Source organism: Denticeps clupeoides, chromosome 17 (genome assembly GCF_900700375.1).
Source record: "Denticeps clupeoides chromosome 17, fDenClu1.1, whole genome shotgun sequence".
Taxonomy (NCBI): domain Eukaryota; kingdom Metazoa; phylum Chordata; class Actinopteri; order Clupeiformes; family Denticipitidae; genus Denticeps; species Denticeps clupeoides.
In genome coordinates this window covers 18,357,819-18,381,036 of record NC_041723.1, presented here as the reverse complement: position 1 = coordinate 18,381,036, position 23,218 = coordinate 18,357,819, and the positions used below count along the sequence as shown (strand labels likewise).

The 23,218-nt window shown below is 40.4% G+C and overlaps 2 protein-coding genes across 4 annotated transcripts; one reads left to right on the top strand and one right to left on the bottom strand.

The window, feature by feature from the left end:
* Positions 1–8,818: 8,818 nt before the first annotated feature.
* On the top strand, positions 8,819–17,285 carry ccdc33 (coiled-coil domain containing 33). Of its 3 annotated transcripts, XM_028958932.1 has the most exons (11): positions 8,819–8,952; positions 9,527–9,627; positions 9,728–9,791; positions 12,743–12,938; positions 14,092–14,180; positions 14,424–14,546; positions 14,773–14,866; positions 14,999–15,123; positions 16,253–16,342; positions 16,425–16,541; positions 17,059–17,285. In XM_028958932.1, the coding sequence occupies exons 1-11, from the start codon at positions 8,920–8,922 to the stop codon at positions 17,074–17,076; spliced, it is 1,050 nt and encodes a 349-aa protein (XP_028814765.1). In that variant the 5' UTR covers positions 8,819–8,919; the 3' UTR covers positions 17,077–17,285. The 3 variants fall into 3 exon arrangements, with proteins under 3 accessions (XP_028814765.1, XP_028814766.1, XP_028814764.1); XM_028958933.1 differs by having other exon boundaries at positions 16,301–16,342; positions 16,425–17,285; XM_028958931.1 differs by having other exon boundaries at positions 16,425–17,285.
* LOC114767299 (cholesterol side-chain cleavage enzyme, mitochondrial) lies at positions 14,840–21,367 on the bottom strand. Its single transcript, XM_028958939.1, has 9 exons — positions 20,528–21,367; positions 19,914–20,069; positions 19,441–19,640; positions 19,133–19,336; positions 18,879–19,039; positions 18,625–18,791; positions 18,273–18,351; positions 17,975–18,166; positions 14,840–17,423 (listed from the first exon to the last, which is right to left on the bottom strand). Exons 1-9 carry the CDS (start codon positions 20,788–20,790, stop codon positions 17,304–17,306), a joined length of 1,542 nt encoding a protein of 513 aa, XP_028814772.1. The 5' UTR covers positions 20,791–21,367; the 3' UTR covers positions 14,840–17,303.
* Positions 21,368–23,218: the final 1,851 nt, after the last annotated feature.

The following is a 23,218-nucleotide window of genomic DNA, read 5'->3' as shown; positions in this document are numbered from 1 at the left end:
CTGTGCAGATGAGGGCTGATGGAGCAGATTTGCTATTTGGCTTCTATATTGTGGGTTTATTTGTGTGTGTGTGTGTGTGTGTGTGTGTGTGTCAACAGATAAGACTGGGCCGCTGGTCATGTTGCTCAGGTGGTAGTACTGGAGAAGTATGAATCTTAAACAGGTCTGAATAATGAGTACATGTATGTGTCTCCATTAAGAGTGACTATACAACTTACTGCGCCCATCTTCCTTCTTCATTACCCTTGTGAATGCGGTTTTCGGACAGCATGCATGCGCTTGCTAACTCCCACCCACCACCACCACCACCCCTAGCTGAACTCAGATAGAGCTCAACTCCTTCATAATGATATTTTTCTGCAGATGCAGGGTAATGAGGAGGAGTCAAGAGCCAAATGTCCCTGCACTGGGCAGCCCGAGCATCTACTGCTCCACTTTGCCTCACTAATGACTTTATTTCCTATTTTGGAATCATTTTAGTTTTTCCTGATGCCTCTTTCCTCCACTTAATGGACTTAAAATAATGTACAATGTGTCACTCTTCTTTAATGTTAATTATCTGTGCTTACAGAGGACAAGACTGATTTGCCTGCTTTAATACATTTCTTTTGTTATGGAAATTGTAAAATGCGTCTATACTGAAAGTAGCCGTTAATCATGTTGAATTGTAATCTGCTGTCAGTTAGCTAAAAATTCTCCTCATTTTGCATTTGAGCCGGTGTGATTTTGTTGATTTGATGTAAGAATTGTTCTTCATTTTAATTAAACCACAATAGTCCAAATCCAATATAGCAGTTTTCTCTTTTCTTTTTTTATAATTTGCTGGAGACAAAACAAATTTCTCTTGCCATGAAATGGCGTCTGTCTTCTGACCATATTTTGAACTCCTGGCCAGAAGTGGGACCTGCGCTCCACCAGTGGCCAGGTCAGTCTGAGTGGCTGCATTGTAATTGTGTTTAACCAATGTATTAGTCCCATCAGCATATATCCGCTGGTAATGACTTTAGTTTGCAGTCTGGAAAACCATTTACAGCATGTGACCGCCATTCAGAGCAGGGATGAGAAGGGGTGGGTCCAGGAAATTATGAGACTGCAGGCGGGGCAGGATGGCAGTGACTCTCCTCTCTCTCTCATGAGTGCCAATTAAAGCGATGTGACCCTGCAGCAGAAAAGCTTTTATTTCAAGGTTATGTAAAGAGACGATTTCCCTACATGTGAGATTACCACACCTCTCAGCTGCCCACGTAAATTGTATGACAATGTTGCCTGTATTCATTGCATGTAACGTGAAACATTTTAGTTATAAATTGATGATTACAGCTTTGAAGTCATAAAAATCTGAAATCATATTACCTTCAAGCAATCACAATTCAGAAAGGTCCAATACTTGAATGGAGATGAATGGTTTAAGGTTTACATTTAAAATGTAATTGTGTAATTTCATATAAATTCAAATGTTTTAAGATGCATTTTCTGCCACTATAAAAAACTAAATTGGTGGCATTCACATGAAAAATGCTTAAACAAAATTGTTACTAAATAAATTCCCCATACACAAAGCCCCGCCCCAGCAATCACTCCGATATTAGGGAGGAACGGGTCATGTCACCCCCCCTCTCCTTGCCTGGAGCACCCCACCCTGTCTCTCTTCTCAGCATCTTTCTGCTAGCATCACACCATGTTCAACAATGAAAAATCCTCTGATAAGAACACATGGAGGCATTTGTAATGATAATAATAACAATGTTTTATTAGCCCCACAAGTGGGAGATTTGCATTACACCATTATTACTGTCGCTACTCTACACTACTGCACTACAATTGACCATTAGCCAGGCATGAATTGTATTCATATGCTGACTGTCAGAAACCCTTAGATTAAAGGCAGTCAATAAGCCCTACATTCAAATTCCTATTTCATCAGGGCTCTTGGTATTGATTATGTGGAGGAAAAGGTTGAGTTCTGCCATCTTCATCCGATGCCATTTACAGTGTTGATAAAAGCAAATCAGTTTTAAATGAGTCTGATGTGCGGATAGGGATATAGATGATGGCGTGCTCTGTAATTTCTTTTGTTAGAATTCTCTACTCTAAAGTAAGAAAAAAAGGAAAAAGACAACAAAAAGAATGCTTGACCAGCCGTGAGAAAAGTGCAGAAGTACAGTATGACCCCCGAAACCCCTACATTATCTAAAGCAGCATTAGTTACACAAATTTGCCATTAATCTGCTCGTCACTAATAAGCGGCAGGGCCATGGACCCCGCTCCTTCCTCTCTTTCCTCCCACCCTCCTCGGGTAACTCGGTCATGTATTTTTTATTGGCCAAACGTGTTTGCAGTTATTGGATGCAGTTGAGACCCGTTGGTTTCAGTTAGAAAAATAATATATGTGCCCTTGCGCCAGAAGGGGGGGTGTGGTGCAATTTCTGAGCTCTTTGCCAGGGGGCCTGGTGGCTCTGGGAGTGAATGGGACCTGTAGAAATCAGGGGGGGTTAGAGACTGATGAGGAATTGCAATGATACCGATTCCAGGACGTATTGCACATGGTACAAAGCAGCAACAGTGTATGTGCAGCAGCCAGCTCATCTCCATTAGAGGAAGAGTCCGGGGGGGGCGGGGGGGGAGCAGCTCCGAGGTAACCGCAAAGGGTCTTGGCCGGTCCGCTGTAGGACCACAGTGACACCTAGTGGAAGTGGGAAAAAAGATGACTGCAGCAGTCGTCCTGCAGCTTGAATCAGGTTTTTCATCTTTCCTGCAGCCCACACTCAGTCTTTCTCCTTGGCTTGAGTCCAGGCTTTATCAGTGAGATCTTCCTGTTCCATTTCTGAGCCAACATTTGCTTTTCCCTTCAGCTCCCATGCAGTCTGGTATAATAAATGGAGCCCACCAGCATCTGAGTATCTGGGGAGGGGGTATCTCCTATTTCATAATAAAGTCTGCAGATCGGAATTCCAAGCTCAGACCTGGCCTTGAGGGACAAAGACGGGAGCAAGAGGAGGTGTGTGGGCGAAGGAGAGTAGGAGGAGAGTGTGTGACTCTGGACGCTATCAGAGATGTGACTGAATAATCAAGGTTGTTCTTATAGAAATCTCCAGTATTCATCCATTAGGTGTGTGTTTCTGTATTTCAAGGTGATGGGGGTGTAGCTAAACTGTCTTGTGCTGACAGTGACCTCCTCGTGTGGCTAATCAGGGTTTCTTTGTCTGAAATAATGTCACCTTTTTCAGGAATTTTCAGGTGGCATTTTCAGGATGTGACTGTTGAATTTCTTTGGGAACTTGTGTTCTTTCTTTCTCTCTCTCTCTCTCTCTCTCTCTCTCTCTGTCATTTTATCTCCACTGACTCATCCTTAGCCGCTGTCCATCGATTAACTGTTTTTTACAGTGCCACTCCCAGCCCCAACCACCACTACCATCTCTCTGGTATCTGGTCCCATGTTATGAGCCAGTCTAGGGGTACGGCCCATAACAAAAGAAAAAAAAAAAAACACTAAGACGAAATGAAGAAATTTAAGAAGTACTTTATTAACATAAATAACAAACATAATAACAAACAAACTCCGAAAAGCAGGCAAACACAACAAGTTGCGTTGGATAGTAGGGGAAGCGCAGGGGTAACCGGAAGTGATGCAATCGGGAAATGCTAGGGAGGCTGGTGGGGTGGATGGCACCGAAAAACGGAAACTGAGGCCCCTTTTATTCTTGCTGTCCACAGCAGAAACAGGTGGGCTCAATTTGCAATCACCAGGCAAACAAACCACAAATACCAGAACGTAACACCCATCTTAAGAGACATGGACTTATGGCACGGCACTGTAAATCCTTCAGGAACATCCTCTCACATAAAAGAGGGTTCAAAGGTTATCCACCGCTTCTTCTTGCTGATCAATTTTCAATCTGCATAAAACCTATCAACAACCCCCCCAGCTCTCTTGTGATGATGCAGTTTTTCTTCGTGGTTCAGTAGAAAAACATTCATTTTCTTTACTGCAGGGATGTAACACGATTCGATAAACCTCTGCCATGATTTTCAATGCTCTGAGAAATCTGGTTTTTTTTTTAGTTGGCAATTTATGTGAACATATTTTCAAATCTAATTTCAAACCTGAGAATATTTCCCCAGAGAAATATGTTCTTATTTATAATATGACTGGTTTAGTTGGAGTCACGTCTCAGATTTGAACCTTCAATTCCTCTTAATCCACAGTTTTGCATTCAGAGGTGCAAGGGGCTCTGTTCATTCATGAAATATTTTGTAAAAGCCAGCAAGCTTTTGTCTATCTGCCCATTAAGAAATCCTCCTTTTTGTTACCTAAAACAATAAACCATTCCAGCATGGCTCCCTAGAGGACACATATTCGTCTTAAATTAATTTCATTAATTGCACCATCTGGACATGATCAGTCATTTTATTGGGGTCAGTGCGGAGGGCGCGGCTCTATTGAAAATGGGTGAGTAGTGAAAACAGCTTGCTGCTGTATGCAGAACAGAGGCAATTTATCAGGCAATAATTTGGTCCATTGACTCTGTGTATACCAAGGTGATTGTTCTATTGAGTTGCCTTCATTCTGCATTTGTTCTTTCTCCCTTCAGTCACAGCTGCAGACCTACAGAAAGTAGAGCAAAGAGGCGAGGGACATGTTGACAAGAAGAAGATCTTTTTTTTAATCTCTGGAGAAATCATCTGTTTTGGATGCGTGAAGATGGAGGGCATTAATGGAACCCATCATGTAACCTTCAAGAAGATTTCAAAGGAGGACACTCTTTTCATGACAGTGATGCGAGTTGCAGGAGTTAGAGGTCATATTTTTTACTGCTGTCCCCAACTGACCCATCATCCAAATCCAATCCCAGAAACAGCCCTGCAGCTCTGCGATGTGCTGTGAATCACATCTGGGATTCATCTTCCCTGCGCATTCATCACTACTGAATTAATCAGGTCTGCTCAAACATGACAGATCTCAAATGACTGCATTTATACATCTACAAAGCCTGTCTGTAACTTTCTGGTTTAAAACCAGAGAATTGACAAAAAAGTCTGAATGTTGGAAGGTCCCAGGCAGGCCATGTGTAACAACCAAATAAAGAAAAGTGCTGTTATTTTTGGTAACAGGCTGGCAAGGTTTAAATGTCAGATTCAGTGTAGGCCATTAACTGCTTGATGTATTGCAATCTTGAAAGGTCATAGGATCCTTTGGGGAGAAATGTAATGCAAAGTGCTCTAGACTGTGGACTTTGTGCTCACGGCTGCATTGAGAGATCAGGTGCATGGTGTTGACTGCATGTCCCGTAGTCCTCTACTCCACCTGGGTCCAGGACCTCAGTGTGTCCTCAGGCCTTGATTGACTCTCAGTATTTATGCTTTGTTTGTTGGTACTGCTGTAGGTGATGAAAGACACCATCAAGATATCTGCCTTTTCCAGTAGCGTCCACTTAATATTGTGTTTTTTTTTATTCAAATAGAAAATTATGGATCAATCAAATATTGTTCACTTTTTTGTCAGCATTTGTATGTTCTGTTTTTAATATGCGTAAAATGGGTAAATATAAAATTTCTGATCCAAATTAATGTGTAAATTGCTGCCGTAAATCATTTTTTTATGTTTTTTGGGACAGCAGGTGTAGCTAAAGCAGCTGTCCTTCAGAATGTCCTTGAAGAAGGCAGCACATTGTCCTTCAAATTATACACACAGAGAGTGAGAGAGAGAGAGAGAGAGAGAGAGAGAGACGTGCTTCAGATGTGCTTTTCATTTGCTGACACAACATAATTAGGATTACGCTGAGCAGGTTGCTCCCACTCAGGAATCAGATGATTTAATTTTGAATTCTGCGCTACCAATTGTGTTCCAAGAATGAGCTGATAATTGATTTTAAGTCTAAATTTACTGTTATTTCATTTAATTCCACAGAGATCAGCATCAATCAAACGCTGTCCAACACCCATCTGTAGTTTAAATGGTCATTGCATTTATAAAATACAAATTTAAAATATTTATTTTCATTACTGATACTGAGGCACTAAGCACAACACTTAAGGTAAGGCGTCATTATGATTTACATAAATAAATAGATAAAACAAGGAAGGACCACAATTTATTATTATGTTTGTGCAAGTGACAAATTGATGGGCACAAGTTTTCATTTTTCGGAATGAGGCTTCTCCTGCTTTTCTAAAAACATTGATAAACATCACTGTTAAAGAGCTTTGACAGGGTAGATAGTTACCCTCCTTTAAGATACAGATAACTACCAAGTAATTTTTTTTTCTCTATTTATACTTTAACCTTAAAGTAGTGAAGTCCCATGCTTATTGCTTTGGGCTACACTTTTTGCCCATTTTTGTAGCATGGACGTTTGACAAATCTCCTGTTAAATCTGCAGTAGTGATGTGAGAATTGTGAATTGTTAAAGAAAACAAATGGATCCAATTATTGATTTGCCGCACACAAGTTAAGGGCTCATTAGGTCCTGTCACACTAGTGTCTCTTATTTAAATTCTGCATCAGAACAGGAGACTCGCATCTGAGCTTCTATCCAGATGCCCTCTCCACCTTGTCTGCTGCTCTTCCATTAGCACTCCGACTGCTTTTTCCACCTCCGCAGGATGGAGAGGGGGAGGAAGGGCAACATGAGAAGCAAAGAGAGATGGTGAAAGGGTGCAGAAACAGACAGGCAGCAAGTGGAGCAAGATGGAGGGAGGAAAACAGACAGCTATAAGAAGGAGTCCGGCTCCTGGGAACTCGCCCTGTTCTGGGATAATTGCAGCTGTGTGCAGACTGGGACTCAGAGCTGTCGGCCCTCTGAAGATTCTATTTGCAGCATTTTTTTCAGGGTGTGACAGGAATACTGATGGCAGGCCAAGATGACTGAGAGGGCACAGAGAAATGTGGACCTTCTGCTCTTTCATCAGTCTCTCTCTCACACACACATGGTTAATAGGTGAGAATCTGTCCCAAATCGGTCATGAACTGACTTTTTTTTCTGACTTTTTAAACATGAGGGGTTCCCAGCATTTTCTGCTGAAGCATTAGACTCTCAGCATCACCTTTCTCTCTCTCCCTCTCTTTAAATGCTAAAATAAGCACTCAGTTTGCCTTTAGATAACATAGCTTCAAGGATGGGCTAAATTATTCATGATGAATTAAAGCAGTCAGTTAAGAAGAGAAATATTTGTTATATTGAAAAATACTCTGATGAGTTCAGCTGGAAATCCTGCACTGTGCCAAACAAAATTTAAATTTCCTTTTCACATGCATAATTTCTGTTAGATGAATAAATTATGTACTCATGTATCCACCTTTAATTACAAAATGAATATTTGGGTACTCCCATGCATTATGTTAAATAAATATTATTTTATTTAAATTTTAGAAATATCATAAATGGAGTGGAAACAAAACAACATTAGTAACATTTGGCTACCACAAAATCAAGCTTGGTGCTTCAGTGCTATGAAGGAATTCTGACTAAGTATTCCAGTGGGCAGAAGGGGATTTTTCAATTGGTCGCCTGCCAGTTATGTTGCCATGGTGACATTCATCAGTAAAGCAGACAAGACATGGACATATTATTACCTCCGTTTTTGAGGCTTTCATTGGGGAGTTTACAGAAAATGTTTTTGTCTTAAGGATGATGAAGGGCTTAATAAGGCTACCTTTGGAAAGTAGTCACTGTGACGCTGTTCATAATCCTGTACTCTGTGTGTGATAAACAGAAAGCATGCAGAGGGCAGCATCAATTGTAACAAAAAAAGACTAATATTTAAATGTTAAAATATATTTACATTGCAAATCTAATTATTATTGGTTCCTGCAGAATTAAATAATCAACAGTTTAAAGTCCTTGGTCAAACAGACCACATGCATGCAGAAAGATACATCAGCTAATGTATAGCTAATAATAAGCCCTGCCATAAAATTGAGGTACACTAAAATTGGCCCAATTTCCACATATTCTCAATCTAACTAATATTCACAATTAGAGCAATTACAAACAAATGAAATAAAAATGTATGATTGGTGTATTTACAGATTTTTTATATAAAAATACACGTTTTACAGCATTTATCAGACACTCTTATCCAGAGCGACTTACAATCAGTAGTTACAGGGACAGTCCCCCCTGGAGCAATTTAGGGTTGAATGTCTTGCTCAGGGACACAATGGTAGTAAGTGGGATTTGAACATGGGTCTTCTGGTTCATAGGCGTGTGTGTTACCCATGAGGCTACTCCCACCATATATTTACATTACATTTAGATGGAACATGTAACATAAATAACTACTTGTAGGTTGCAATGGGATGATATGTAATTGAAAAAATAAATTTAGCTGTGAGGAGGAGGTTTGGGTGAGCAGCACCCTGCTGGTCGAGCACAACAACAGCCCACGCAGATCGTCACCAACATTCCCACTTGATCCATTAAGTGGCAGCCTGTATTTGGCTGGTGGCTGACATTTCCAAAGCAGGAGATCGACTTTGATTTATGATATTGATTTTTCCTTTCTTTCACCTAGGCTTTAGAAAGGTATTGATTTTTATGAAGAAAAGGTCTAATTTATTCTCAACTTTTTTCTCCCCTTTATGTAAGCCTGTTCCTTAATAGCAAAAACTAAGGTTGCTATGGTAGGCTGTTGTAGTAACAGAAGGAACCTGCCCTGCCTGTCACCCTGCCCAAGTCAGGTGGGCAGCTCCTCCACCCGAATTCAGGACCAAGCCCCAGCTTCCTGCTGTGGTAAAGGTAGGAAGGCACACAGTGGTGTTTGTTTATAGAAACGTCAGTTGCTGGGGGGCAGTAATCTCCCACCCAACCCTGCTGCACTCATATTTCATACCCTCAAAGCTACGGTTGCCTGTTGCAGCTGGTGAATTTACATTCTGTTGCAGTGGAGATGGGCTGTAATTGAGTCTGTGTCCTGAACATGCTTCAGCATTACAGGCCACATAAAAGAGCTGTGAGTACTTGCAGGGTCATGCCGCTGCTGTTGGTTTATGTAATGTATGGTCCTCAGCAGGTATACTTTGCTTTGTTATTCATGGCGGGGCTTCGTTATTCGGAATATTTGAATATTTATGTAATTCACACGTCAGGACAAGGATAACTGTGTTGGTAATGTGTTTATAATGTCCAGATTTTTGTGTTATCGTGTTATTGTCACCTCATGTAACATTTTTCAAGGTTATCATATGAGAGTTATCATAGAAAAAAATAATAGTAATAAGGACTGTGAAAGGACTGTTACTAGGAATGTTGTAACTGTTGTACATTGTTGTTCTATGCAAATTCTGACAGGGGATGTGTTTTTCAAATGTATATAAGCAGAATTTATGTTGTGCAGAAACATCTGTATAGTACTAAATATTGTTTGTGTTATAATATTCAGATTGAAGTGCAGACCTGCCTGGTAAAGAGCAAGTCAGATTATTTGCAAGATAATTATGTGCAAATCCCTCGATTCCTGATCCCACAGAGGTGAAGCACGACATCATGTAGAATAATTCATAATTCAAGCTTCTTTCCTACCACAGCTCCAGCGAGAGACATTTGGTCTCCCATCTTTTGATGCGCTTGCCCAGATTCTCCCAGAATACCAGCACTTCTTTAAAACGGGAGGAACACAAAACAAACTGTGAGATTCAGCTTTAATAAAACAGCTACCGATTGATGATGATTATAATCATGTCTGATTAGGGAATCAGGGCTGTAAATGTCTCTAACATTTTGAACAGCCCCAGTGCTCCAGCTCCAGCTGAGGATGCTGGCACAAGAGAGGTCATTGAGCACCAGACAAAAGTGAGTTTTTCACTTAGTACTATAATAAATATATACACATATTTATGTCATATTGATCAGTCTGTAGCACAGCCAGTCCCTATTTCTTCTGGCCATACTTTTGACAACCTCAGAAAAGCAGGGCAGTCTGTTGCCTGTCACTTCAGAGTCATGTGCGATTGGCCGCCTGCTGTTTGCCAAAGAAGAGGTGCTGTGGGTCTGTTTGTCACATGGGGGGTTGGGGGTGTTGGACGATTGAGGGTCCTTGATGAGATGCTCTCATTTAGGCTTTTTGCCATCCTTCCTACAAGACACCTCCAGGCCACCACCATTTCCAGCAGGCCTTCATTTCACACAACATGAATATATTAACATTTAGACTGTGTCCTCTGTGACTTTTGAAAATTTTAAGGGCGAATCAGAGGGATGAATTCTCATGTTTTTGCAAATTTCTGACATTTAAAATTGAGACAGTTTCTGGACTTTTGTATTTATTGTTTTCTTCTGATGAATTTAATATTGTTTTGAATATATTACTTCGACTTGGCTAAGAGGAAATATTTCAAAACCACACTTCAGTGCATCTGCAATATAGAGAATACTGAAATATGAATGTGTTCCTCAGAAACACACACTCACATGGTGTGGTGTAATCCAATGTCTTGAATACAGTACATTGTTGTAAAAGGGAAACAGCATTTTTCCCCTACGATTTTTCGAAAATCATTTTCGGATATTAAATTAAAGGTCAACGATTTAAACATTTGGGTTAGTAATGCATGCAAATACAATCATTGAGAACGGTCTGTGTGTGTATGTGTGTGTGTGTGTGTAGTGACAGGCTGATGTAAAGCTGTTATTCTACCATCACAGAGCAGTTACAATAAGCCATTTTTTCTCTTCATATACAACCTCTTTATTTCACCTCACATGATTGAATTTCCTGCATCCACTTCCTTCTCCTCTCCTCTCACCCCCCCCCTCTCCTTGCCTCCTGTAAGTCTCCCATCTCATCAGCAGTCATGATTATCACCTTGCAAGTGTGTGCCCCTTTCAATTATGTGCTCAATTTCATCCAGAGCTCCTAAGGGAGCGTGCTGGCTCAGATTGGAATCTCCTAATAGTTTGTCCACCGCCACCTTCCCCCCGGTCCATGCCCCTGACTCCCATCCACCCACCTCCACCTATTGTAAAAGTCTATGTGACCCTGACAGAGGATGTGGTGGAGCAGAAACCTCACACTTGTGTAGTGCGCCCTGACTCCTCTGATCACAGCCACACAAAAGCCACATGACAATGCAGCATGTCCAACAATGCGTCCTATTCAATGCCACGCTGAGGCAACAGATGCTTTCTTCGGTGTAAAACATGAGCACCATTGTGTAGGTTTTACAAGCATCCATAGGGGAGGGGGGAAATTCAGTTCTTTTTGACTGTAAATTCATTTACACCTCATACATTGTGCTTATAAAATATTTTATATCTATTTGAAGACTATTGATTGGATTTAAACTCAAAAAGGGGAAACAATTTTGCTCCAAATTCACATTAACTAGTATAAATGTCCCTCCTGAACACATTGTGCAGAATTTGTGATTGTCAAATTCTTTGCAAAGAGTATTTTTACAGAAGCTTGCACTAAATCCATTGACAAAGGATCCATACATGATGAGGGTCAGTTAAGACACTGGCCATCCAAAGCAGTTCCCCTACAGCCACAATGAATCAATAACCTCCTGTAAAAATGTTCTGCTCTGCATATCAGAAAATGATGAATTTTAATAATTCTGACTCTGAGCACTTTGATAAATGTTTTAGACAAGCATTGCATTAGGTGAGGCTGCTGTTACTCCTGTATTGACTGATGAAATTTTCTGCTCATGAGATCCATAGCACTCAGATGCCACCTAGTGGTCATGCCCTGACATTCAGAATTTAGACATTCAGAAAACCCTTTTGAAGCAGGGGTGCTGGACCATGATCTTGCTGATCTACCAAATTCCCAGTTTTAGGTGAGCCAGTCAATCAAACTCAATTGATTCAGGAATATGAAGATGGGAATATAATACTATATGATACATTGGCTGCAATACTGTGATAAATGGTATGCTATATAAGTGTTGTAACATTAATCTAGTGTTAGTGTGCTATAAAAACTTCTTTAAACTTTCTTTCTCAAGAAAGCCCTCTGGAAAGGAAGGGCAAAAGGTTGTCAAGGATCCATAAGTCCATAAGAGTTGCCTCTTTTTACCTTCATAATTGCTTCATTCACTATTGCTATTAAAATCTGCTTGATGAGATGCTCATTAACATGAGTGAATGATAAGAAAGCTTAAACCATCAGGACTGTTGGAAACTATCCCGTTTTCTAACTTAAGGTGGTGGAGAGAAGACAAGATTGTGAAATGCTGCCATCACCAGCAAAAACTCTCTGATTTGGAGAGATGCAAATGTCTTTTAACCTTAGGTTAAGGTCCTAGTGGTTAAGGAAGTGGCCTGCAATCAGAAGGTTGCCAGTTCGAATCCTGATCCGCCAAGGTGCCACTGAGGTGCCCCTGAGAAAAGCACCATCCCCACACACTGCTCCCGGGGCACCTGTCATGGCTGCCCACTGCTCACCAAGGGTGATGGGTTAAAAGCAGAGGACACATTTTGTTGTGTGCATCATGTACTGTGCTGCAGTGTTTCCAAATGACAATCACTTCACTTTCTCAATAACCTTACATGTGTTGTTCATAGTCCTATGTCTATAATGTATATATACATTAAATATATATATTTAAATAATATAAAAAAATGCATGATCCCATAGTATGTACATCCACTGGTACTGGTACTGGTACTGTATATATTTAAACCGTTGAGAAATAACCCTTTTTGTTGTTGTTTTGTAAACCTGGCCTTATTGTGCCAAGCATTAGAAAGTACCATTATGAAGGATTTATGAGAGTTTGAATGACGTTCCTCCTCAGGAACTGGAGAATTACCGAACCGCCATGACCAAGATGGCGGACGACATTATAGATCTGAGGACGCAGATGGTGGCCTTGGAGTCGGAGAACAGCCAGTTATGCAGTGAGCTGAGTCAGCATCAGGACCTGAGACGCACCCTCCTTGATGAAACAGACATAGATGTCATGACCAAGACTGAGATTGTGGACAGAATCGGTATTATACCAGAATACTATAATACACATAATGTAGAGAGAATAAACCTGCAACTGGCCAGACAGGTTTGGAGTTGGTTGGCAACATACAGTCAGTACACGCACAAACTTGTGTTAATCCCCAAGCTGCTGTTTTTTGGCACAGGACTGATAAGCGAAGCTCATTTTGTCAGCGTGAGCATAGAAGGCTGGTAGGCCTTATCTCCTGAAGGACAGTCAGTGACCCTCACATGCTGAACTCAAAACTGCAGGCCTTCAAAGCAAGAAGCAGCTTTTAATTTCCCTTCAATGGGAAATGAAATTTGTCATCAGATGCTTAGATAATCACTTTCACTGGTAAAAGGTAAAAATGACATTTATTTTTATATATGTGTGTGTGTATTATTTACATACACACACACACAAGTGTATTATTTCTTGAAAATAATGTTTTTTTTACTTTTGTTTAAATTTAAAGCAATGGCTTAAGGTAAAACCTATATGGTGGTTGTAGCCTAGTGGGTAACACACTCGCCTATAAACCAGAAGACCCAGGTTCAAATCCTTACTACCATTGTGTCCCTGAGCAAGACACTTAACCCTTAATTGCTCCAGGGGGGACTGTCCCTGTAACTACTGATTGTAAGTCGCTCTGGATAAGGGCGTCTGATAAATGCTGTAAATGTAAATATATGTATCTATATTTTGTGAATAGCCATTTTAGCCATTTTAAGATCTCTCCAGAGATGTTCAATCAGATTAAAGCCTGGGCTCTGGCTGGGCGACTCATGGACTTGAGCTTCAAGAGGTCGTCACCTGAAATGGTTTTCCAACAGTCTTGAAGGACAGAGGTGTTTAGCACTTGTTGGCCCCTTTGCCTTCACTCTGTGGTCCAGCTCACCCCAAATTATTTTGATTGGGTTCAGGTCCGGTGACTGTGGAGGCCAGGTCTCCACCTTTTGTTAAGTACATAACATGTGTTCATTCATAGTTTTGATGCCTTTAGTGAGAATCTACCAAAGTAAATAGTCATGAAAATAAAGAAAACACATTGAATGAGACGGTGTGCCCAGACTTTTGGCCTGTACTGTATGTTGTAGATTTCTTCGCAAACACATAAATATAAAAACAAATATTAGGATGACCTATAACCTTGCTTTTGTATCTTGTTTCAGTGGCTCTGAAGGATAAACTGGCGAGTGAGACAACCAAAACAGTCACTCAGAAGGACAAGATCCATCAGCTTCAGAATGAACTTATCAGAGTAAGTCATGTAAACCCATATACAAAACTTGAAACATATAATACATAAATTGTAATCGTGGTAAATTACACTGCTGTTTTTAATTGATTGCACTTTTGAAGCAGATTGGTGTTTGTTAGAACTGAAATAATAACAAGCACATTTGCCAGATTCACTTGTTGCTGCATTTTACAAATGTTGAGAGATTGGGTTTAAATGTTTAGATGTTTTACATAATTTAATTATATGATATTATTATTTCAGAAGATGGATGGTGAGAAGGAGCTGCTGCAGCTCACCCAGGCCCACCAGCAGCTGCAGGCTGAGCTCCAGAGCCACCTGGGTAGAATGGCCAGCCTAGAGGTCACACTGCTGCAGCAGGAGAAGGTCTAACACTGCCATGTCACAGCCCAGCACTAACCTTTATACACTGATCCATACCACATACATACAGAATTAAACATATTGTACAAATGTCATTTTTATTACATTCAGTATTTAATGCATGGCAGATGTTTTAGATGCCTGTTAAACATATATACTACTAATAATACATAATAGTACAGTATATTATAAAGTTACATGTTAACTGTGCTGTCGTTTTACTGATCAGGTCATCGAGAAGATGGAAAAAGTCCTGAACATGAATCTGATGGACAGAAATAAACACTATGGTGACAGAAGGAAGATGAACAAAAAACACAAAGGTGTACATGAGGCATAAAGAAATAGATTCACAAGGATTCTGTCAATCAATATGGAAGAGTGCACAGATACATACAGAAAACTGATGGTATGTGTGTCGATGTGCATGTGCGTGTGCGTGTGCGTGTGTAAAGATAAGGTGGATGGGGTGAAGAGAGAGATTGAGTCTGCTTTGGCTGTAGAGAACTCCCGACTCCGAGAGGAGCTGGAAAGGATGAGACAACAGCCTCCACAAGTCATTGTGCAGCCATCAATACAGGTCAGTCAGTAATATTGTATATATTGTCATACATTATATACACACATACATGCTAAAACCACAACTCCCATATCTAAAAATTTTAAAGCCTGTTCATATCCTTACATGGTCTATTTACCACTCAAATTCCAGAAAAGTTGGTACACTCCTCAACTTTGAAAAAAATTGAAACTAAAAGACTTTCAAAGTACATGAGCCAATATTTTATTCACAAAACATTGATTACATAACATGTTCAAACAGTGCAATTGTATCCCTTTATCCATTATATTAGTTAATTTCAAATTTGAGGTCATAAAAAGGTGGCATAAAAAAGCAAGAAAGTTTAAAAAGATTCAAAATGTAACTAATTAAGTTAATTGATATCAGGTCTTTAACATAATTAGCTACAAAGGCACCTCTCAGAAGTAGAGAGGTGTACTTTTGCAAAAAGTGCAAAAAGATTGTGGAATACTTTAAAAACAATGTTCCTCAAAGTCAAATTGAAAAGGCTTTGCGAATCTGCAGTGCATAATATCATCAAAAGATTCAGAGAATGCTTGTGGTCTTTGGGCCATCATTCATCGCTGCATCTGGCATAATTGTGTTCATGACATTACTAAAAGGGCAGAATACCCTGGAAGGAAGAAGCCCTTCCAGCGTGTGTTCAGCGTTCAGTTCAATGTCAGCATCTTTGCTACAGTATGGGTAGCTTGCATGTTTTGGGAGGAATGCTAAAATGTACATAGAACAACATATGCTCCCCTCCAGATGACGTCTATTTCAGGGAAGACCTGGTGTATTTCAGCAGGACAATGGAAAACTACATACTGCAGCTATTACAACAGCATGACTTTGTCAGAGAAGAATCCGGATGCGGACCTTGTTTGCATGTAGTCCAGCTTTTATCTGTTGAGAACATTTTTACTCATCATTCAACAGAAAAATATGACGATAAACTCTTCAGCAGCTAAATCACAACTATTTTGTGACCTGTAGTAACCATCCAGCCAGTTATCAATAATGAAGCCTACATTCCAGCACCAAACCAGGTTAACAGCTAAAAACAGTTCCAACATCCTGTGATACTGTTTGTGTGTCTGTGTGTGTGTGTGTGTTGATGTGGGCTTGTGTGTGAGTTTTCTTTAAGGCACCAGAATCTTACCCTGTTAAAGAGAAGCTTCATATTTTGGCACAGTTACAGAGGGCGGAGTCTCGCATACGCATGCTGGAGGCGCAGGTACCACAGCAGCAACTCACTTCTCACATGGTATGATTGTGTTGTACTGACCAGTTTAATTCTGCTCTGTATTCTGTATTAGCTTGAAGAAAATTCAAGATGTTGGGGTAAAGAGAAACAGTCCATGCTGACCAGACTCAGTGAGCATGACTACGGTTTTGCCCAAACCTCCACCATGATTCTTCATGACCTCCCACAGGTCCATACAACCTTCAGCTTACTGTGACTATGAACTTCTGCAAATCTGGATATCTTTAGAAAAAAATCTAACAAGAATGTTCCCTTTTTTGTCACTGTTACCAGTAATGGTGGTGTTCAATAGAGTGTAAGGTGTGAAGTAATGGGTGTAAGTGTAGTAGGGCTGGTAGTAGCCTAGTGGGTAGCAAACTCACCTATAAACCAGAAGACCGGTATAACCACAGGTATAAACCCCACTTACTACCAATGTGTCCCTGAGCAAGACCCTTATCTCCAAGGTGACTGTCCCTGTAACTACTGATTGTACCTCCCTCTGGATAAACAATTCATTGACATCAGAGCAGTTTAGGCCAATGTGAATGGACAACCAAGCTAGATTGGTCCTTTGTGTTGATTCCAATAAGACATGACATTAAGTATTATTCTATATATGTTCATGTTCATAGAATGAGACATGACAAACGTAGATTGGACAGATTGTTTGTCATTTGTTTGTTGATTTGATGTTTCTGTTGCAGAAAGACATCCAAATCTAGCATGGTCAGCTGAAGCCTCTAAAATGACTGTCCACATGAGATCAAGATCTAAAAAAAAACATTTTTATTTAATGCACATTTTAAAAAATAAAAGTACCTGGCCCAACCAAGTACTCTAGTTGTTATCTATGTTGTCAGATAATTTGCAATGTAATCTATCATTTTCTAAATCCTATTCTAATAAAAAAAAAATGCGTTTTTCATTGTTACTGGATGTACCGTCCATCTCAGCTGCTGCTCAGAGGTTTGATGGTCAGAATAATGGGCTTCTCTGGCAGTAGGATAAGTTCAAATGTGCTCCTGACTTCCACCGTTCTCTGTTTCTCAATCCGAAAGTTCTCCAGCATCTGCAGGCAGAACATTTTCAGTGGTATGAGTGTGGGGGCACAGATTCATTTTGGGGTCACTGGCCTAGTTACTGTTTTCACACACAACGTACAGCATAATATACCATGTAACAATGTAATACCATGAATTTATAAGGGCTAGGATTGGGGGCAGGGTACATGGTATTTGGTAGCCATTGGTATTACCATTACATAATATATGTTATTATGTGTATGTGGTATTACATGTTGCCACACCGCATGTCACAAAAAAAATTTTGTTATATTACTTAATCTGTTAATCGGGTACAATTTAGTAATGGAAATAAAAGCAAAACCTTTAGTTTACACAGAAAGTGAATTAAATGATGTTCCACATTAGCAATGCAGGACAAATTTAGTGACCATATAGATTGTATTATTAACATTATTAAGGTCAGAGTCAATTCTAGTCTTGACGCTTTCTGATGTACAACTGAGCTCAAACTTGCACACCAATCATTATGTGAGGAGCTGGGACTTTTAGTTAATTGTTTCTGATATGATGCTATGTGATAATGAGCACTGCTCACATGAATAAGGAACAGCTGCATCTCCGTCTCAGCAATCCTGCGGCCCAGACACTGCCGTGGCCCGAAGCCGAATCCTAGACTCCGGAAGTACTGGTTCCTGGTCCTTGTCCACCGAGATGGGACATAAGACTCAGGCTGAGTGAAAATGCGGTGGCTCCTGCCCATAGCATAGAGGCCAAGCTGCACTAGAGTCTGAGACATGCAGAAATGAGGCAGATGTCATATGGACACATATCAATGTCCTGTCCCAATAATGCCATCTAATGTGTACCTTGAAGAAACTTAAAAGAACACTCACCCCAGATGGAATGTGGTAGTTTTGGATCACTATGTCTTCTGTAATGTACCTCTGCAAACTAACTGCCACTGGGTGCAATCTATGACAAAGTAGCACACTTTTCACCTTCACTCATATCTATTATATATAACTATTTTAAACAACATGTATTGTCCAGTTATTCAGAAAGTACAGATGTTAAAGGGTTAATAAAAACTTCATAAATGGAACAGTGGATTGCAAAAATCAGTGGATGAGAGTAAGGACTATCATCTCAGTGGCTGTTTAGTACTTAATGAGCATGTCTCTTGTGCCTTCCTTCATAAAATGGAAGATACTTATTAGTGCCATTCAGTAGATGTCTTTAGCCCACCTCAGAGTCTCCTTCAGTGCTCCTTTCAGCAAAGGAACCATTTTGAGCATCTGTAGCATGTCGCCATCGGATGCCGTACGAGCTGCTCGGATCTCAGCCCTCAGCTCCTCCTGCAGGTCAGGGTGTCTGGCCAGTTCATACAGGGTCCACTGCAGTGTGATGGATGTCTAAGATACAGATAACATGGTGGCTGGGCATCATTTCATAGGACCATAGGTGATCAAATATGTATTATTTTTTTGTGCAGTTCTTACTGTGTCAACACCACCGGCCATCAGTTCTGTGATGCTGGCTTTGATGTCCTCAATGGACAGCTTGTCCAGCATGAGCAGACTTGCCAGCACCCCTGGGTATTTGTTTCTGTTCCCTGAGTCCTTCCTTAGCTGCCTGTAAATGTTCTGAATACAGCGGTCAGCTGCAGTAAAAGCATATGAGAGATTTGTCATTTGCTGCTCTTCACCAACTTAAGTCACCAGACCATAAGCCCTGCTCATAGCACTCAGGTCACCCTGGTTGAAGATGCCATCCCAAGCCTCCACGTGCTCCTTCCACAACTTGGATCCCACCCGTCGCAGCAGGTCAGGGGGGATGTACAGCATTGGCGACGTGGTTCTGAACATGGCAGAGATGCAGTCAATGAAGTGCTGGGCCTCTGGGTCAATGTGGTCCAACAGGAGCCCAAACCTTTCTCCATAGAGCACAGAGCCCACAGCTGAGGGTCAGAGGTTATAATAACAAACAGCATCCATCATATTAATATACTGCCTTAAAGTCTGTGATCATCATCAATGACATGCCCAAATCCCAAAGCCACACATTCTAATGCGTATTTGAAGAGTTCCTGTGACAGGTCAGTTGTCCACTTGTTCTGTCCACTCCTCTCAATTTTTTTATGGACCCGGGACACAAAATCATGGCCCACTTCATCCAGGAGTGGCACAAAGTTGCCCTGAACCTTGGGTGAGATCACTTCCTTATTGAGTACAATTCGGTTGGTCCGCCAGTCTTCCCCATCTCTGTGGATGTGAACATGAGAAGCACTATTATCAACTATGCTTATTAACCATGCTTATTAATGTTCTCATAATGAAACATGCTAAACAGCAAACTGGAATGCTGACCACAGGTATAAGTGTGGCAAGTATTGCAAGTATTCAATATTTTATGATCTGTAACATATCAGGTATGTGTAGTGCATTGATATTCACTTTTCATGTTTGAAAAGGTGCAGAGAGGATTTGGACACACATTTGAATAGAGTGTAAACACATAAATGCAGACAGTCATACTTAAGCAGGACTCCATATTTACGGTTCCTGAAGTCTCTGTAAGAGGTCCACGGTGCGACTCTGAGTCTTTGTGGGTAGGCGCCTTCAGCCTTGAACAAGATGGCTGCATCTTCAGGGTAGATTATATTCACACTCTCGTAGTATCCAATTTTCTCCCTGAAACACATGGCAGTTTGCTTCATTTACCTGAACTGTTGCTACCAGGATACAAGGCCTCATCATACAATTTTTCATTTGGCAAAGATAATTTAAATGTGATTTGATTTCTCAATACACACAAATAAATTTTTATGCTGCCCTATTATTAATTACACAATGTGTAATTCACTCAAAAATCTTATGCTGTAATACACCACAGGACAGTGGTGGCCTAGCGATAGAGGACAAATTTCACTGTGTGCACCGTGTGCTGTGTAGTGACAATCACTTCACTTTAATTTAATCATAGTGTTCATGTAGTGCAAATACTCATTACAAGAAATTGCATTTAGTATTGCACAAGGGTGAGATTGAGAATAGTGAGAAAAGTATTTCAGATGAATTAATGTGCTGATTAGTAAGACCGCTCTATAAATCTTTTAAATGTTACTGTTTGAATAGTACCTTCATCTCACCTGTAAATAGGCCCAAAAGTGTTGAAGTTCTGAAGCATGATGCGATGAATGTTCCGGAAGCCATCCAGTTTCCAGAAGTTGTACAGGTTGGCCAGACTGTTCTTCCAGAGCCCAGGGAGCTTGCTGAAAGGCTGTACCGTTGAAGTAAAATGGGGGAATGCTGTAGATCTGCTGGCTGGGGAGCTGCTATGGCACATCCTCATCATCACAGTCTCAGTGGAGGAGATGGACAAAAAATGGTGACATAAACCCAACCTGGCCATGGCAGCACTACAGTCCTGCGTCCTTCTGTCTGAAGAGTAACCCACTCTCTGCTCCCTCTCTCTGAGCTTTTATACTCTCCACCCCTACATTCCAAGTAATAGCATAACAATTAAACCCTTCTGCTATTGAGGAATTTATGACAACTTTTTTATCAATCAATTAAAAAGGCAATGTTTATAAAAGTGCTTCAAAATATAAAATTGAATCGAAATCTCTCTGATAAGTATTGCGCGTGCGGGGGGGTCTGATGTAAATACAAATTTAGAACATAAGTAGAAATTCCATAATTACATCTTAAAGCTGTGCAAGTAATGAGAAAAGTGTTTTACATACAAACCAGACAAGACCTTGAGCAGTGATGTCTTTTAAAAGTTATCTCTCTGAAGAGAAGGCCATTTGAGCTAGGGTCAAAGGGCAGCAGTGGAAGGGCCTGCATAGCCTTGTGGCTAAATATTTACTTCAAATGACAAACAGCAATTCTGAAATGTAAATCTAAGATTTTTGAGTGAATTACACATTGTGTAACACATTGTGTAATTAATAATAATAATACACATTGTGTATAAAATAATATCATAAAATGGTTCATGCATGTTATGTGTATTATATTAACATTATGTTATGTTTCATGGAGTCCTTGCCAGCCTATATGTTACATATGTATATGTAACAGCAACTTGTTTTGGCTACTTAGCTGTGTTTTTGCCAGACAATAATTACTCCACAGATGAATATTTAGCCTTGAATTGTTAATGGAATGTTGGCATTGTGTTGACATGTACAGCCACTCTTTTCTTGCCTCCAGTAAAGTGTATATTATATATTTCAGCAACTATATTAAGGTTATTTTGTAAGTAACCTATGGGTCTCATCTAGTTTTATAAGGAACTTATATGTATTGATTATAGTGTAATACACAAAGGTTTCTGGCATGGTCCACCTGTTACAGCAGGACACATTCCATCGTTACCAGATGGTTGCGAGAACAAGCAGATATGATCTCCTCAACAGACTTCTTAGCACCAAAATACGGGGAAAGGCTCCCTCCTTGTGGGGTTTTTCTTAGGTTTTCTGGCTTGGGTGTGGATGTGTCATGACAAGGCAAAACACCAGAAGAGGTGTGTATGGTCTCATTTTTAGTGTCTCAATGTCACCTGTAACATAAATCTAACCAAACCAAAATATTCTTTTTTATTTAATATATATTTTATATATACATTTTCACATATCTATGAGAAGGAGGTGTAGTAAGAGTGTTTGGGACATAATCTGCATGATAGTATTTTCTAAATATTAACTTTTTATGGTGAAAAGATAGAACATTCTGATCACATAGCTATTAAGATGTATGATATTTGTTTTGAGGAACAATCCTATTGCATTCAAGCAGATCAATTTTCTGATCACAGAAAACAAGCTGGAATAATTTATTATGAAAAGCGAAAGTGAAGTGACTGTCATTGTGAAGCACAGCACATGGTGCTGTCCTCTTCTTTTAACCATCACCCTTGGTGAGCAGTGGGCAGCCATGAAAAGTGCCCCAGGGAGCAGTGTGTGGGGACGGTTTTTATATAGTCCATATTCACATAATCCGGTACATTTCATCAGCAGTTCATTGCTAGCGACCAGGGTCCCTCTGGTGGTCTCTTCATTGGACTCTGGAGGTGTTCTGGCCGATTGATTCAGTGCCTCAGAGAGAATAAACAGAAACAGTGGCAGACATACAACTTGTACACAATTATGTATATATAGTGGTGAATTTGTGTAATAGTGGCCCGCGATCCTAACTAAAACCGCCTAACCAAAGTGACTAGATGACTGTGTAATAAAGTGGACTCAATTATTGACGCTGTGTCTGGGATTTTAACAGAAGGCCAGATGTCAACAGATGTGTTTTCAATTTAGATTTAAACACTGAGACTGTGCCTGAATCCCAAACCGTCAAGCCGTTCCGCAACTGCGTAGCTCTTAAGAGAAGGATCTGCTCACAGCTGTGATCTTCTGCACCTCAGTTGCGTTTCGGGATTCAATCTGGCAACCTTCTCAACCCTCATTTTACCGACATGTGTGCACCTTAGAAGTTTAGTCACTCTTATATGCTGCACTATTAAATGCAGCGGTTGTACACACAAGGTTTAAGATGAATTAACTAATCTGTCGGTATCTTATTCATAGAATCACGTGATGAAATTACGCATTGTGTGCTGAACCATGTCGCGTTGGAACGTGCTAAGAACTTATTCAGAAGGGTAACTGGTTCTTATGTGGCACAGTGGCAGCAGACCGGACGCTGGAATTCAGCAGTGATACGTGTTTTATTTAGGTTTTATGGGTTTCAATAAAGATAATGGTTTTAAATTTAATTGTGGCTTTCTGAGTACGCATGCGCACTCCGGTCCATATCGGGTAGCCACAGACAGGAACAGC